At 44.2% G+C, this 17840-nt stretch overlaps 1 protein-coding gene across 4 annotated transcripts; it reads left to right on the top strand.

Annotated features, from left to right (window-relative positions):
* The first annotated feature begins 1157 nt into the window (after positions 1–1157).
* Positions 1158–17837, top strand: prrc2a (proline-rich coiled-coil 2A). Of its 4 annotated transcripts, none has more exons than XM_058047209.2 (17): positions 1158–1295; positions 4806–4957; positions 6366–6543; positions 7311–7422; positions 7979–8060; positions 8152–8295; positions 8511–8752; positions 8842–8930; positions 9797–9948; positions 10043–10145; positions 10254–10443; positions 10684–10806; positions 11181–11727; positions 12738–12991; positions 13352–13640; positions 13718–13940; positions 14006–17837. In XM_058047209.2, exons 2-17 carry the CDS (start codon positions 4843–4845, stop codon positions 17127–17129), a joined length of 5967 nt encoding a protein of 1988 aa, XP_057903192.2. In that variant the 5' UTR covers positions 1158–1295; positions 4806–4842; the 3' UTR covers positions 17130–17837. The 4 variants fall into 4 exon arrangements, with proteins under 4 accessions (XP_057903192.2, XP_057903193.2, XP_057903191.2 ...); XM_058047210.2 differs by lacking the exon at positions 1158–1295 and adding an exon at positions 1307–1489 and having other exon boundaries at positions 10714–10806; XM_058047208.2 differs by lacking the exon at positions 1158–1295 and adding an exon at positions 1307–1489.
* The last annotated feature ends 3 nt before the right edge of the window (positions 17838–17840 follow it).

Below are 17840 nucleotides of genomic sequence, written 5' to 3'. Positions count from 1 at the left end.
CATAATTTCATTCCACATTTAATGTTGTTCTTACATATGTAAAATATAAAATGTAAAAAAAAAAATAATATAAAAATGGCTGTGTTTAAATGTTAATAGAAATTTAAAAAAATGGAAAAAATGTCCAAAATTTTTCACTTCGTGTATTAAAAATGATTAGGTAATATGACAATATGGTGATGTAATTATTAAGATCTGTGTAGTAATAAATAAATAGAGTTTAACGCTATTTATTGTATTTCCTTATATGTGCCATTCCATAATTTCATTCCAAATCCTGAAACGTTGTGAGTTTTTAATGTCGTTCTTACATATGTGTTTAAAATGTAAAAAAAATATGATCAAAATGGCTGTTTAATTGTTAATAAAATAATTTTTTTAAAAATGAAAAAAAAATGTCCAAAACAAATAGATTTTTTAAAAATAGTGGATTTAATTGTACAATATATATTAATTACTAGACATTAGGTAATAATATGACCTGGAATACCCACACTGCACACTACAATGGTAAAATTACTACAAAATTAATGTTTAGACCACTTATTTACGAAACAAATTTTCAGTCCACAATGAGATAATCCGATTTTTAAAATAAAATAAATTTTTGTCTTTTAAAATATATAGGGCAAACATATATTATTCCTTCCTTTGAATCCCAAACGGCTCCCATCTCTTTAGTGAAAAATGTTTTCACTTCCTGTATTAAAAAATATTAGGTAATATGACAATATGGTGATGTAATTATTAAGATCTGTGTTGTAATAAATAAATAGAGTTTAACGCTAATTATTGTATTTCCTTATTTGGGCCATTCCATAATTTAATCTTCCATATGTGTTCCAAATGTAAAAAATATGTGTTTAAATGTTAACAGAAATTTAAAAAAAATTAGAAAAAATGTGCAGAACAAATAGTTTTTTTTTTAAATAGTGGATTTAATTGTACAGTATATATTAATTACTAGACATTTGGTAATAATGTGACCTGGAATACCCTCACTGTACACTACAATGTACAAATGTTGCTCATTTACAAAACAAATTTTCAGTCCACAGTGAAATAATCCGATCCCATGGATATTTAAAAAATGTTTTTATTTTGTTTTTTAAAAAATATATAGGGCAAACATATATATTTTTCCTCCCTTCAAATCCCAAACGACTCCCATCTCTCGAAAAAAAAATTACCCAGTAGCCTTTGACGGCTTTTTAGGTGACGGTTCCAGTCCACTTTGACCACTTTCCCCCCCTTTTCCATTTGTTTTTTTTTAGCATAAAGAAAAGGGAGCGCAAGTAAGCAACATATTGTCTTTGTGTTTCTCCACTCACATCTATGACGATAATGCTAATGCTATGTGTGTGACTATGCGGGGGGAATAACGTTGCTCGGCAAGCTAGGTCACTTGCTAGGAAGCTACGTGCTATAGCAAAGCTAACCATAACCTCATTCTGCGATTCAACGTCGAGACAAGTCGGGATAAGACCAGGTTAGTGGCTGGAAAATATCGGAGGTCGTAAAAGGTGACATTTATTCGTTGCACGGTGTTCAAAATTGAACAAACCGAGACGGTATTTTGAATAGGAGCCATCCTTGTATGTGTTTTTACCCTAAACGGGCAGCCTCGGTTGTTGTTTCTAGCTCGTTTAGCTTAGCATGCTAATGTATGTTTACCTTGTCAAGCGTTGTCGTGGAAATTTCCAAACATGACAGCAATGTGTAATAATCGAACATAACTATTATATTGCACCGTGGGTTTATTTGACCATATACGACCCAAAAGAAATATATATATATATAGTTAGATGTAAATATTGCAGCAGCTCGCTTGGTTGTGTCGGTGTGAATAGGTAATGTTTGCCAACCCCGTTTCAAATTACGATAAAACTAATTTGAGGAAAATTAAAAGTAATTACATTATTTGTTTTATGTTTATTGTCCACCTGTCACCTCCAAGGCTAAGAATACCAACCGGCATAGCTAAATGTTAACGGTAAAACCTACAGGGCCTTTCTCCAGCGCCATTTTGTTCTGTGTTACTTGTCATATTTATAAGCGATATATCACCGGGATATTGACAAGAAACGTTTTAGTGGGCTGGTTAACGTGTGATTAGAAACAAAGCAGCGTTGAATGTTTGTACGAGCTTTTTTTTTTAAAGTGTTGCCTGCAAGTTGTTGGGATGTATTATGAAACATCAACGCAGTCTCCCCCCCTCCCTCCCAATGCGAACAATCAGGGGCCTGCCAGCTAGCTTCTGTTAGCATCGATGCTACACAGTTTAAAAGAAAAAACCTTTGTTGATTTGACGATTAGATTTATAATCTCTACATTTTTAGTGCTGCTTTTAATTTGGGATTGACCGGTTGTAACCATATTACTAGGTAAGGCCTCGGTTTTGCAGATAGTCCAAGGCTTTGAAGCGAAGCTGCTGGCACTCCTTTTAATCCCATATAGTTTGGCTAGCAGTCCACGACCTAATTTGATAATCTCATCTGTCCATTTACACATGGTGCAGGCACTGTAAAAAAAGAAAAATCGCTTGTGCTGTCATTGTATTCTATTGGAGACACAAGCGGACGTCACCAGAATATTTAGTTAGTACTGTATACGTGCATGATCTTTTGGAATGATTGTTTTTTTCCACTCTAATGTTATTATATTGCATTCTTTAACATCGATGTACAACATACTGTCCGGTTAGCTTCTGTATTGCACATGCAAGATTAATGTGACTATACTTGTGTGTTTTCCCGTCATACTGCACCTTAAAAACTGTTGCCCTGCCTTGGTTGGTTGCCTTTTTACCCCCCCAGTACAAGTGTTTTATCCCACAGTTTTCATTGTGACACACTGTAGAAACACGTAAAAGCACTGTGCTACTGTACTGTGCTGTATTGACGTCCTAATCAGCAGTGTAGTCTATCAACGGCAATTTATCCCCCACGACTTGAGCCCCGAAGTCCAGTATTGGTCGGATTTCGGTGATGAAGAACATAGTCTTTGGGGTGACGCAACGAAGGAATTTGGCTTCTCTAACAATATGCGATCAAAAGAGTCATACATTTTCATCACAAAAATTTTCATCATCTTCCCTCCCCCCACGCTTGAGCACGGAAGTCCAGTATTGGTCGGATTTCGATGATGAAGAACGTAGTTTTGGGGGTGACGCAATGAAGGAATTTGGCTTCTCAAAACAAAATGCGTTCAAAAGAGTCATAAATTATAATCACAAAAATTTTCATCATCTTCTCCCCCCACTTGAGCACCGAAGTACAGTATTGGTCGGATTTCGGTGATGAAGAACGTAGTCTTTGGGGTGAAGCAACAAAGGAATTTGGCATCTCAAAACAATATGCGTTCAAAAGAGTCATAAATTTTCATCACAAAAATTTTCATCTTCTTCTCCCCCCCACGCTTGAGCACGGAAGTCCAGTATTGGTCGGATTTCGGTGATGAAGAACATAGTCTTTGGGGTGACGCAACGAAGGAATTTGGCTTCTCTAACAATATGCGATCAAAAGAGTCATACATTTTCATCACAAAAATTTTCATCATCTTCTCCCCCCACTTGAGCACCGAAGTACAGTATTGGTCGGATTTCGGTGATGAAGAACGTAGTCTTTGGGGTGACGCAATGAAGGAATTTGGCTTCTCAAAACAATATGCGTTCAAAAGAGTCATACATTTTCATCACAAAAATTTTCATCATCTTCTCCCCCTCCCCGCTTGAGCACGGAAGTCCAGTATTGGTCGGATTTCGGTGATGAAGAACGTAGTCTTTGGGGTGAAACAACGAACGAATTTGGCTTCTCAAAACAATATGCGTTCAAAAGAGTCATACATTTTCATCACCAAAAATTTTCATCATCTTCTCCCCCTCCCCGCTTGAGCACCAAAGTCCAGTATTTGTCGGATTTCGGTGATGAAGAACATAGTCTTTGGGGTGACACAATAAAGGAATTTGGCTTCTCAAAACAATATGCGATCAGAAGAGCCATACATTTTCATCACAAAAATAAAACAAGAACGGCCTGATTTTTAATGTTGCAGCTGGAAGATTCCGTTTCATGTCAAGTTAATTTCAAATGTTGTCAAACATAATGTGCAGTATTTTTTTATTATTAATAAACATGAAAAATATGAATATTTAAAAAAAATGTGTGAAGAAATATGTTTTAATAGGAAAACTGGGTGCGCTAGACATTAGCTCTCACTTTGTGCAGTAAAATTGTGTTAAAGGCCCCGGCAGTTGCTATGGTGTCAACCATCTCTCAGGGCAAGGTAGTGAGGAAAAAAAACATTTGTAAAGTGTTGTCATAGCAACCGATTCTCCTTTTCCCCTTTTTCCTGTGCAGCGATGCATAGAAGGGTGTAGTTATGCATCGTGTGCTGATAACCGCCTTTTGGAAATTAGCCCTTTTGTACCTGCTGTGTAGTGATGTTAAAGTAGCCATTTAATGCTTTAACACTTAACATTTAATGATATAGCATACCTTTTTTTGGCGGGAATGAACCGGTCCAGATGCAGATGCTGTTGTGGGACAGTGTATCCCTGTTTTGCATAATGAGAGTACTGCCTGTACTTTAAATATCTGTTGGATGGATAGTTTTTTATGGATGTTCTGTTTGTTTTCTACATTTTATCTGTCATTGTATGCATGTATTTTTCATGCAACAATAGCGGTAGATTAATATTTGAAAGCGCTGCATGAATATAATATCCCTGACTAACTAACTGACTGACTGTCCCTTTTTCCCTCTCAAATGTGTAACGGGGCCGCCATTTCTTTACCTCCCAACAGTCTCAGGGTTCACCATACTCGATGAGCGGACAGCGCAATGTCAGAGCGCTCTGGGCAAACTGCAAAGGGGAAGGAAGGCAAAACCAAGTATGCGTCTCTCAACCTGTTTGATACATACAAAGGAAAGAGCCTTGAAGCACAAAAGCCTGTTGGTGAGTATCATATCATATATCATATTTCATGCTTTTTGTTGCAACAGTGAAGCCTTTTTGAGGTCAACCACAGTCCACTCTTGCAGACATTTAGCCCGAATGTATGAATGGTAGCGCGAGTCAGTGTGGTCATACAGGGCCCGACAATAACGATATACCGATGGCCCGGGGCAAGTTAAAACAAAATTCGGGCAAGTAAATCCAATCAGTGATATTCCCGTCGGGCAAGTGCACTTTGGCATGCCATACTGCAAAGAGTTGTTGTTGTTTTTTTTTTTTTAAAGCGGTTCTAGTTGGGTGTTGGTAAAAAAACACAGACTGTGTAATTCCGGTGGTAATTTGCAAACCAATCCTTGCAAATCTTTGAAATGGACCAATCAGAATCGTTTATTTAGACCACAATCCGTAGGCCACAGTCCGCGTTTTACTTGTTCGCGATCAACCAATTAGCGATCGTTTGACTACAAACGTCCCTGCCAACATTGTCTAATTCTTCCAACAACTTCTGAAGGAAAACACCAAAAAGTGATGAAACAGTGCCTCCTAAACAAGTATTTTATTAGCGGCAGCAAATCAAATGATGGCACAGGTGAATCACCCAATAACTTGTGTTGTCATTTATTATTTAATAAGCACAATGTTTATTTACTCGTGAATGTACTTTTATGTTTATCAAGGCAAAGTGCCTAGAAGTCTCTTGACAATCCAGATTTCCATGCAACGTCATGATCCATGTAGGAAAACAACCACAAGAAATGATAATAATTTAATCTTTATTTGAGATTCTCATGTGATACCACAAAAATTTTATTATTTCATTATAATAATAATAATAATAATACATTTTATTTGTATAGCGCTTTTCAAAATACTCAAAGACATTTTACAGAAGAATGAAGTTGAATAAAGCAAGTAAACAGAATAGAAGACACACCAAAATCCAACATTATGGCAGTCTTTTCATTTTACACGGGGGAAGTTCGGGCAAGTAGTTCTTACCCTAAGGATTCCCCATGGGCAAGTAATTTTTGTTTTTAATGTAGAGCCCTGTCATATAGAGCAAACTTTTGCACAACAGCAGAAGGTTTTTTTTTTTTTTTTTTTTGTCAGCTGACCCAGAGGCTCGCTTTTGAACAGTTGGTTATCTGTGCTGGGTCGCTAGTTTATCATTTATTCAGGATCTGGCCATTTGTTCCAAGCAGCTGTCCCAGGCTTCTGAACTACAGACTTTTACCTTTTTACATTTAACATATAACAGTCTTTGTGCTGCTGTTATTTGCTTTTTACCCCCCAGGAAGCAAACCTACGCTTTCCAACTTGCATCCCTGCACTTCAAATGGACTCAATAACAGTTCTGTAACCTGTAAATTTTTCCCTCCTAACAAATGACCTTTGTTGTCTTTCTCAGTTCCCTCCCGCCATGGCTTGCAGTCTCTCGGTAAAGTCGCCTCTGCCCGGCGTATGCCACCCCCTGCCAATTTGCCAAGTCTGAAGGCAGAGAATAAAGGCAACGATCCCAACGTCTCGCTCGTTCCCAAAGACGGCACAGGATGGGCAAGCAAACAGGAACAAGCAGACCCAAAGAGGTAAAGGATATATTCATTCATTCATTTTCTACCGCTTTTTCCTCACGAGGGCTGCTGGAGCCTATCCCAGCTGTTTTCGGGCGGGAGGCGGGGGTACACCCTGGACTGGTCGCCAGCCAATCACAGGGCGCACATATTGACAAACTATACTAACTATTAACTATACCAACATAAACAACACAAAAAGGGGTTGTTTTACATCAAAACAAAAAAAAATACATAATTAATAATACATAATTATATGTAATAATTAATTGTAATGATAATTATAATTAATTAATGATAATTAATTAATATATCTATAATAAATCATTCATTCATTCATTTTCTACCGCTTTTTCCTCGCGAGAGTCGCGGGGGGTGCTGGAGCCTATCCCAGCTGTCTTCAGGCGAGAGGCGGGGTACACCCTGGACTGGTGGCCAGCCAATCACAGGGCGCATATAAACAAACAACCATTCACACTCACATTCATACCTATGGACAATTAGGAGTTGCTAATTAACCTAGCATGTTTTTGGAATGTGGGAGGAAACCGGAGTACCCGGAGAAAACCCACGCATGCACGGGGAGAACATGCAAACTCCACACAGAGATGGCCGAGGGTGGAATCGAACCCTGGTGTCCTAGCTGTGAGGTCTGCAGGCTAATCACTCCACCGCCGTGCTGCCCGTAAAGAATATATACTTAGTCTATAGTCATATTTAGTTGTTATGTAGTTCCTATGTATCTCCTCTTGTAATATATGTCCTTCTCATTTTGTCCCCAGTACCGATGCGTTGTCAGCACCGCAGCAGGAACCGCCGCAGCCTGTGGCTTCACAGACGCCTGCACCCACCCGCCCGAGAACCCCGCCAGCTTCAGAGGTGCCAACAGTCACGGTAAGATAAAACATATTGATTAATGCTTTCTATGGTTGGTTGGCATACGAGTCAATAGCCACGTTTACATGAGGAGTTTTTCCTCTTTCCGTATGGAATCTTTCCGAATGACCTTTTCCGAAAGCAATGGTATACATGGAAAGGACTATTCCAATGGCGTGTCTACATGCGCCGCTATAATCAACCAGAATAGTCAATGGGGCATGCGCAGTAAAGCGTAAACACCAACATCACGTGATACCGACTTCCTCCAGTTTTTCTTTCACTTGTTGGAATAACTCCGTATTCCCAGTTTTTCCTTCGTCCAGTCTTGAAATTTAGTTTGAATCAAAAACAAACTTTCCGCAGCAGTCCAGTGCCGATTGCTCGCCTCCATTTTTTAAAAAATGGAAGAACGTCTGGAGCTGCGTGTTACGTCATATCTCAGCATTCGCTGAAAGAACGCTACCCGGGAACAGGAAAAGATAAAGTTCAATCTTGCTAATATTTGGACTATTTGGGTCCATGTATACGTGGCTAATGTGTATCTTTGTGTGTGTGTGTGCGCTTTGCTCAGGCTATGGCTGCAGCTTCAACCCAGGCCGTAGGGGCAAGGTCCTGGGCACAGGCCAGTGTTACACTTGGAGTACAAGGGGATGGTGGGTTTTTTTCCTTTTTGTATAACTCATATTCATAAGAATAAACATCTTTCTGCAAAAATCACACTGCTCTGTAAATGACTTTTTGCAGGTGGAAAGGGATCAAACCTACCATCGCCATTCTCTCGCGAGGAATTTCCCACCCTGCAGGCGGCTGGCGACCAGGACAAAGCTGGCAAAGAACAGGGCACTGCAGATCAGTGGTATGGGCCCGGACCAAGCCTCCGCCCCCAGAGTGAGTGTTTGTTTTATATCTTGATAAATGAAAAACCGCTGGCGCAACGTTTCAAAGTTTATTTTGTTGCCAACTGTTGGTCATCCCGACTCGTGGTTGCAGATAGTCTCTAATTAAAAATAAATAAGTAGATGGAAATAACAGTAGCACTCTTGAACTCTACTGTGTAAAAAAAAAAAAAACAACATGGAAAATTCTGTCCTATCTTTGTGCAGACGTTACAAGTTGGCGGGACGGTGGGGGCCGAGGCCTGGCACCCACCCTCTCTGGGGAGGGGGCGGCAGAGGGTGGCAATGGTGGGGCTTTGGTGATGGATGGGGCAGCCGGGGTCCCACCTCAGAGCTCCCAGTCCCACGTGCCACCTAGGAACCCTCCCGCAGGCAGCCCCGCCCTGCCCTTGCCTCAGCCCCCCGTTGGGCCCGGGTTTCCCCAATTCAGAGGGATCCTGCCTCCATTTGTAGGTTTTTTTTCCTTTTACTTTACTTGTTTAATTTCAAACACGTATATCTTGATTTCCCTTCTGAACTGGATTTTCTATTTTTCTAGATGTATCCACCTTATTTACCTTTCCCGGCAAATTATGGTCCTCAAGGCCCCTACAGGTTCCCACCACCCGGAGAAGGGCCAGCTCCAAGGTACCTGCTTTTCCAAATACATTTTCAAGTGTGATTGTTTTATTACACTGGAGTACTGCCGAGAGTTCATATGCAAATTCATATATGAATGTTAGAATATATTTTTCATTTGGGATCCGATATTGCAGCCTTGAATATCATCCGGCATCAGCATGAATCATTCATACTTTTATTATTGTAGTCGTCAAATGATATTACTAAGAGAACAATAATCACTGGGACACTATAGGCAGATTCTGGCTAGGGAATCCTTTAATCATCTTTATTATGTGTGCGTCGGATTTATTTATACATTGCATAGAGAAAATTCTTTCTAGCACATCGCTACGTGCTGATGAGGCGTTCAAGCACACTGCGTGGGAATGTATGTCAACAAAAATCTAGGGCGGCTACAACCCAAAGTTGTCAAAGAATGTTTGAAAGTAGAGTCTGTCACAATAGGATTGTAATGTTAAAGTTACATTTTGTGGTATCGGCAATGAGCTGATACTTAACACATGAAACTGATCTTATCCACCTCTGCAAAGGTGCGTTTACTGCATTTACTCAAGCACGGCCATGTTGCCAGTCGGCCAGTATTGCACAGTAAAAAAGAAAAACGGTAAAGGATTGCAGTTTGTATGAAAGTCAAACAAATGCAACAAACCTCACTGCACCATAGACTATGTAGTATTTGACGATGGCAATATAAGCCGAGCTAGCATATAAACGTATTTTGGTTTGTGGCAGTTAAAACAAGTTTGTTTTGGTTTCATGGATAATGTTCAATGTTGTTATACAATGTTAATATAGAATGCTAAAGGACCCCTTGATCCAAACTGCCGATAATGCTAATGTGCCAAATGCGGTAACGCCACCTCTTTCAGGTTCTCTCGGTCACAGGTTGGTCCTGACAACAGGTCCCAGGTTCGCCCACGAGACGCAGGTGGAGAGATGGTCAAGCGACCCTCCATCCTAAAGCAGGATGACCTGAAGGAGCTCGATGAACTGGATCACGATGGAGACGAGGGCTGGGCAGGTCAGACTGTGCTCATTTTGATAAAAATTGATAAATTACTCACATTGTTGTAGGATCATGAAATATATATGTTTTTTTTTTTTTACTTTAACAGGGGCACAAGAGGAGATTGACTACTCCGCCAAGTTGAAGTTCAGTGATGATGAAGGAGATGACGAGGGTGAAGAGGACACCACAGAGAGCAAGAATGACTTAAAGTCAGTTTGCGGTCCAACAACTCATAATTTCTCAAAATTAAAAATTCAATAATAATAATAATACCATGTTTTAAACTACATTTATTATTTTTTTTTATTATGCATTAGTGAGCAGCAGAAATCCCAGGAGGCCTCATCTGCAACCTCATGCTCTCGAGCCTCAGACAGCAGCGGAGATAACCGTCACACGCCTCCATCCAACACTGACAACGACCCCCAGACCTCCTCCAACAAGCCGGGATGGGTTGAGGAGGGAGGCAGCGGCTGGGGCGGCCAAGGAGCACCAGCCAACTACCAGGTAGTTTGATAATCGCTAAGTCATTATCCAAATTTTTGTGTCCAATTCTAGTAGATATTATTTCTAATACTGTAATAACAGGGTTCGGAAGACTTGTATGAGTTTTTATTTATTGATATTGAATTCTACTTGTTCATAAATAATTGGCCCCTGATGCTGTTTGTAAATAGAGAGGCCCCATATACCACATCAGACTTTAGACTATATTTGGTGTATGTCTGTGTGTGTGTGTGATTTTAGTATGGCTTGACTGTGTCTGCCTGTATACAGGGGCGCAGGCATGGGCTGGGTGGTCACCGGGAGCAGCCCTCCCCCCCACCTGGGCCACTCCTTGGACAAGGGCCTCACTCCTTTTACCGACAGGTAGACATCCTGACCGGGCCTTTTAGACATAATTTCTACCATGTCATAACCACGGGCCACCGTAATTGTTTGATTCCTTGCTGATTTTGTAAGCGCACCCCCTTTTCGACAACCTGTACAGTACATTTGTTTTAACAGTGACACTGAATAATATCAACATACAATGTAAAAAAAAAAATTTTTTTTGGACAAAAAATAAAAAAATCAGCAAGGGAGCAAGTCATTATTTCCCCTCTATATACATGTCATCAAGTCATTCATTATTTATTTGTTTTTTTTTTAGGTACAAAACATGTTCTCTCCACAACTGCAGAGATCTGTAATGACAAAAACGTTTAAAAATAAAAATAATGATCCAAACACACTTTGTTCAGGACCGTTCCCACAACCAGAACGCCTCATCAGGCTCCGGAAAACCTGTCCACACGCAGCATCAGCCGTCAGCAGGAGGCCAGACCCCTCCTCCCCAGCCTGGACTGCTGGTCCACGGGGTCGCAGGGGATGATGAGGATGAGACATGGCGTCAGCGCAGGAAGCAATCTTCCACCGAGATTTCTGCTGCAGTGGAGCGGGCCCGTCGACGCCGCGAGGAGGAGGAACGCCGAATGGAGGAAGAGCGGCGTGCCGCGTGTGCAGAAAAGTTGAAAAGGCTGGACGAGAAGCAGCAGCAGCAAGGCAACAACACGGGAGGAAGCAGTGGCAGTAAAACGCCCAGCCTGGATGGGAATTCAACGACTGCCACAGCCGGCAGCCTCAGTCCGTCTTTGTCGGCCTCTGCGTCTTCCCCCAACGTCAGCCAGCCCCCTTCGCCATGTGTCGACCCTGAAGAGCCTCCGACACTGTCTGTGCAGCCGGGAGCAGGTCTTGGTGTCAGTGACAGACAGCGAGCAAACAGCAACAGTAGCTACGATTCCAGCACTGGTAGGTGGACACATGATGACCATGATTGATACCATGATTACTTTACAGTAATCCCCCATTTATCGTGGTTAATTGGTTCCACACCGTGATAAGTGAATTTCTTCATTATGTTTATGATCTTTTTCATTGAAATCGGCAAATTCTTACAATAAAGAAAATATGTTCAGTACAAACTAAAAATATTTCAGGGTTTAAAAGTGCAAAAACAGTGCCATAAAGAAATGGAGAAATATGATCTCAGGGAAGAACTAAATGTGAAACACTTCTATGCTAGGACTACGTTAAAAAGCCATAGCATTTCAGTATGTGGAATCAAACTATGGAATGGATTGAGTAAGGACCTCAATTAAATTAAAAATTAATTAAAAAAATTAAATTTATTAAAAAACCTTAAACTGTATTATGGAAAGCAGGAAGTGAACAAATGTAACAGTTACTAATTGTAAAAGTAAAATTTGTAAAATTAGTCCTCAAACACAATTAATTGTGATTAATCACCAATTGCAACTGTCTAAGATATTGTGCAGCGTGGGGACGAATAGCGACCCGTGTTTTTGTTAAACAATTTTTCGAAACAAACAACGACAAAAATGACAGCAAAAAGCACTAATTTTATGAAATATTAGGACAATAAAGTCAGAATATTACAAGAAAAATGTTGTAATCTTAATTTTGAGAATAAAGGCGTAATAAAAAAAAAAAAAAAAAACTTAAACTATATTAGGAAAGCAGGAAGTGAACAAATGTAACAGTTACTGATTGTAAAAGTACCAGATGGAGGGGTAGGATTTAATAAGCTTTGCTTCTTCCTACTCCTTTTGGACATGTGGAACTGTGAACTGATTATGTGATGCATTCAATTGCAATCTGATGCATGTTCAAATGAAATAAAACCATTACCATAAAGTAGTACTGTTGACGCGGCTAAATTGCGTCGACATACATGACTGCGATTGTTTCTATCGCCCTCTCTCTGAATCCCTTGCATTTTGGTTTCTTTGGTTTTCCAGATGCCCAACATTGTCCTCAGCCAGCTGTGTCTCAGCCACAGCAGCCTACATTGGATGTACCTTCCCCAGTAGACAAAGAAGAGACTGTCTGCGCTCCTCACGTTCGATCCGGAAGCGGAAGTGAAAGAGGAACTGAACCAGTGAAGATTGAGAATATTGGCGCCGGGTCAGGCCGTCAAGCTGTTGGACCTCCAGGCCAGGGTTACTCTAAATACCAGAAGTCCCTGCCGCCTCGTTTTCAGAGGCAGCAGCAGGTAGGAATCTTTGCTTTTCAATGGGTTTAATAAGATCACGGCGGTCGAGTGGTTAGCGCGCAGACCTCACAGCTAGGAGAGCAGGGTTCAATTCCACCCTCGGCCATCTCTGTGTGGAGTTTGCATGTTCTCCACCGTGCATTCGTGGGTTTTCTCCGGGTACTCCGGTTTCCTCCTACATTCCAAAAACATGCTAGGTTAATTGGTGACTCCAAATTGTCCATAAGTGGTAGAAAGCGGTAGAAAATGAATGAATAATAAGATCACAGAATAATATAATCATTATAATAACAATCACAATTTCCTCCTGTGTTGCCAAATGCTGCATTGAAACAAGACATTTCTCTCTATGCTAATAAGGAACAGCTACTGAAGCAGCAGCAACAGTGGCAACAGCAGCACAGTCAGGCGTCCCAAAGCCAGATCTCCCCGCAACCCCAGCCACCGCAGGGTCCTTCACCGGTTTCAACTCCCCAGCCAGGGTCTGGACCCAAGCAGGGTGGACCAATGTATCAACCCAGCAATTTAGTCCGGCCGTTGCCGATGAATTTTGACCCCCGCTGGATGATGATGCCCTACATGGACCCACGCATGATGCAGGGTCGTCCACCGCCAATGGACTTCTATTCAACCGGCATGCACCCATCAGGTAAGCGGATGTTTGTCACTTTAAAACATACGGTACGGTACGATGCCGTTCTGAAAAAAAAAAATCCCGCTCCCAAGGGCTTATCGGGCGCGAGCGATCTGATTCCGGAGGATCTGGTTCAGACCCATTTGACCGGCAACAGCAGCATCCAGGGCACCCTCACCGTGGCACTCCTCCAATTGATCCCAAGTTGGCGTGGGGCACCGAGGTGTTCCCTGGAGGAGGGGAAGCTTGTGGGTTAAATTCTCCTCTGAGGCAGAGGCAGACATCAGAGGACGAGGATGCGGCCAAAGGGCCCAGGTATGGATTCTTGAACTAAAGTCTTTCTTGGTGTAGTCTAATGTGTTTCATCTTCATCGATTTAGGGGTGACACTCCTCCGCATCGCATTCGAGAGGGTGGCTTGGGACCCATCAAGCAGCCCAACGCAAGCTCTGGCCCGTCGAACCAGACACCCCCGCCCGTTAGCGCACCGGGCGGCAGCCACCACCCTCATCATTACATGAGCGGCGGGCATGGCAACTACAACAACTTTCCTGACCAAGCTGCGAGGATGCCATCGCTCCAGCAGCAGCAGCAGCAGCAAAGAGCCGGTGACAGGGGAACCCACTCCCACGGCTTCACCCACCAGGATGACGTCCCGTCACGTGGATCTCAGTCAGGCCAATTATGGGCGGCTCCGCACCCTCATTACGACCGTAATGGCGGCCGTGCAGAACACCCAGCTGGAGAGGGTAACAACTCTCATCACCACCACCACCACCACCATCATCACAACCACCACCCTCAGCAGCCTCACTACACTGTCCAGCCTCATAAGCCCGAGAACAGCCATGACAGGATAGTCGAGCCCGTTCCCAAGAAGACCAACTCTTCTCCCCCGCTACAGCAATCTTCTCTATCATCTTCATGCTCCTCCTCTTCTTCTTCTGCTTCCAATAGAGAAGATGCCACTGTCAAGGCCGCTTTGCAACATCATCATTCTCACAGAGAAGGTGAAGCTAATGTCGGGCAAAGTCTCGCTGAAAGAGGCATTAGCGTCAGCGCCGGCGGTGGCGCTCATGTAAAACATGAAAAAACCGGCTCCTCCCACGCTGCACACGGCACCGTGAGCGCCAGCCCGCCTCCTGCGCAACACGGCACGCTCTCTCAGCCCCAGCACCATCCCCATCCCCATCCCCATCCGAGGTCGAACCAAAGGGCGATGCGGGACCACAAAACGGAGACGCAGTGGGGTCCTCGCCCTGGCAGCACCAACACAGGTGGACCATCCTCTCATGGCAGAAGAGGCAACAATGCAGGAGGTGGGAACAATTCCCGTGGTGGTGGTGGTGGTGGTGACGACTCCTCCAATGCTCTTTTGGAGCACAAGCCCATCGGTCAGTCGGGAGGCAGCAATCCTAACAAACGTGCTGGACCAATCAAGAAGCCGGTGATAAAAGAGGCAAAGAAAGAGGGAGGAGACGTTGACGGAGGAGAAAAAGCAAACTTTGGTAAAGATAAAGAGAAGGATGTTGGCCAGTCCGCTTCCGTAAAACAGGATGCCGCCGCCGCCACTCATAACACATCAGCTGTATCGGGTAAAGAAGAGCCTGCTAGCACAGTAAAACCCAGAAATGGAGGGAAAGAACGGCCACCTGCAGGAGGAGGAGGAGGAGGAGGAGGTGGTAGTGGATCGGGTAGAGGCCCGAGAGAGGCAGACAACACTTCTTCAGGTTTTTCCGGGCCCTCTTCTCGAAGGGACAGAGACCGTTCTTTTGAGAGAAGAGCGAGCAATTCCCACAATCACGGAATGACCAACAAATCCACGCGAGGCAGTCGCGGACGAGGCGGGGAATTTTTTGCTCGCGGTCGCGGTTACAGGGGTACCTACACAGCCACCGCGGGGCCGAGCGCTGGCAACAGAGGAAGAATGGGCGGCAGGAGCGGCAGAGACTATCGCATATCTGTCGCTGGCGGCCATCATCACGATTCAAAGGCGGAGAACCCCGGTGGCAGACACGGTCACGATAGGTCCCAGCACAACCCGGCCAGAGCCAGGAATCGAAGCGAAACGCGCAGCGAGGGCTCGGAATATGAAGAAATCCCCAAGAGAAGGAGGGAGAGGGGATCGGAGACGGGAAGTGAGAGCGGGGCAAGCGATCTCGGTCATTCGGACGACAAAGACGACACCCAGAAACCCAACACCAAGAACGGTTTGGATAACACCAACACCACTAACAGCGGCAACGTTTCATCCGCACCAAGAGGTTCACAGGCTCGGGTTTTCACCCCTCGGGGCGTACCATCAAGGAGAGGAAGGGGAGGCGGCAGCGGAGGGGGAAATATCTACAGGAATAGCGGCAATCTTGGAGGAACAATCGGAGGACATCGGGTCGCACCCGGTTCAGCCTCTCACGGCGGGTCCTCGAGGCAGCCGAACTCGGCACGGAGGCAGCAGGCCCTGACGCAAATCTCAGCGCACAAGGACTTGAGCAGGGGGGGGCTCACTTTAGTGAAGAAGGACAAGACTGCAGATGGGACTCAAGCTCAAAGTCACGGATCCAACCCCCCTCCGCCATCTTTGTTGGCTACAACTCCTAATACGCAAACGTCCGCCGATAACGGAGCTGTTTTGACGCAACAAGCGTCCATCACCGGGGGGGCGAACTCAGTCCACCCTCCTCCTCCGAACCGCGGGTTTCCTCCCAGCGGGTTCGAGCGACCCAAACGCCGTCGTCGCGGCCGTTCCCAGCATCAACAGGACAAGCCGCCTCGCTTCCGGAAACTGAAGGAACGAGAGAACGCCGCACGAATCAACGGCGGCGTGGGTGTCATCGGGGGAGGGCGCCCCACCTCTCCTTCCTTCAACACAGTTCAGGACAGCAACGGAACCACTGTCACGACGACGCTCATTAGTAATGCCCAGAATGCAACCACAACCACCACCGCCACCAACAACAATAACGGCGGCGGGCACCTCAGCAACGCAAACAGCCACCACCACCATCACCACTTCAACCAGGGCAGCACTGGACCTACGCACCCCCAGCAGCAGCAGCACCACCACAGCCATGGAGCAAAGTCCCCGGACTTTACTAACCAGAACTCGGACCAGGCCAACGAGGAGTGGGAGACGGCTTCCGAAAGCAGCGACTTCACCGAGTTCCGAGACAAGGAAGGAGGAGGCAAGTCTTACGCTTCTCACCCTCACCACCCACTGGGGAAGGGACTTGGCGGCGGAGGAGGAGGCGTGGTCGAGCGAGACATGGCGGGGAAAGAGCCCCAGGCTAACAAGAGAAGCTTTTCGAGCCAACGTCCCGGCATGGAAAGGCAGAATCGGAGAGTTAACGTTGGAGGCGGCGGCGGCGGAGGAGGCGGAGGCGGAGGAGGCGGAGGAAGAGGCCCTCGTGGGCCAACCGGTGGTGGCAGCTCCAGCGGGACTGGGAACGGAGGTGGCAACCGCGGCGACAAGCGGGGCAACTGGCCCTCCCCGAAAAATAGGAAGTGATTAGAATATTTCGAAAACATTTCAGATAAACTGCACTCACTTTAAACCCGACGTTTCCATTTTTAACCCCCCCCCCCTTTTTTTTTTTTTTTTTGATTATTTCATTGATCCTTAAACATATTAGTGCATTGAACGGTATTCCACATTCACTTTAAATTTTCCCACCCACTTTTCCGAGCCTTTCAGTTTTGTCTTGCTTTCCCCTTTCAGTCGTGCCCTTGTTACCCCCCTCCCTCCAAAAAAAAAAAAAAATTTGACCCTTGACCCAGCTGAAATATAACAAGCATGTTAACAGAAGCACAATTTGGCATCTTTTAAACAGAAATTGGCAACACCTTCAAATTTGGGGCAAACTTTTCTATTCATGTACGTACCCGTGTGTGTGTGTGTGTGTATATTTGTACCACACTTTTTGGCCTTTAGTGGTAGTACAGTCGTCCTGCTAGTTCTGCTCTTCTACTTCCTTGACAAAAATGGGGGAAAATGCGCAGCTTCATCTTAACAGGAAACAGTACCAGTGTGTGTACCATAAGACTTCATTTTACTTTTCAAGGGGGAGTTGTCAAATCAATTTCAGCCACACAAAATGAATCGGATGTGTGTATGTGTGTGTGTGTGTGTTTTTTTAATACATATAACAAAGCAGATAATAAAACAGCCCTCACTTTTATTTTTTTTTTCTCCCACAACTCTTTTGGTTCCTTGCAAGTA

This window comes from Doryrhamphus excisus, linkage group LG7, assembly GCF_037039965.1.
Source record: "Doryrhamphus excisus strain RoL-2023G ecotype Guam linkage group LG7, RoL_Dexc_Guam_v1.1, whole genome shotgun sequence".
Lineage (NCBI taxonomy): Eukaryota > Metazoa > Chordata > Actinopteri > Syngnathiformes > Syngnathidae > Doryrhamphus > Doryrhamphus excisus.
Note: the sequence above shows the minus strand (reverse complement) of the source record. Positions and strands in the feature narration are given on the sequence as shown.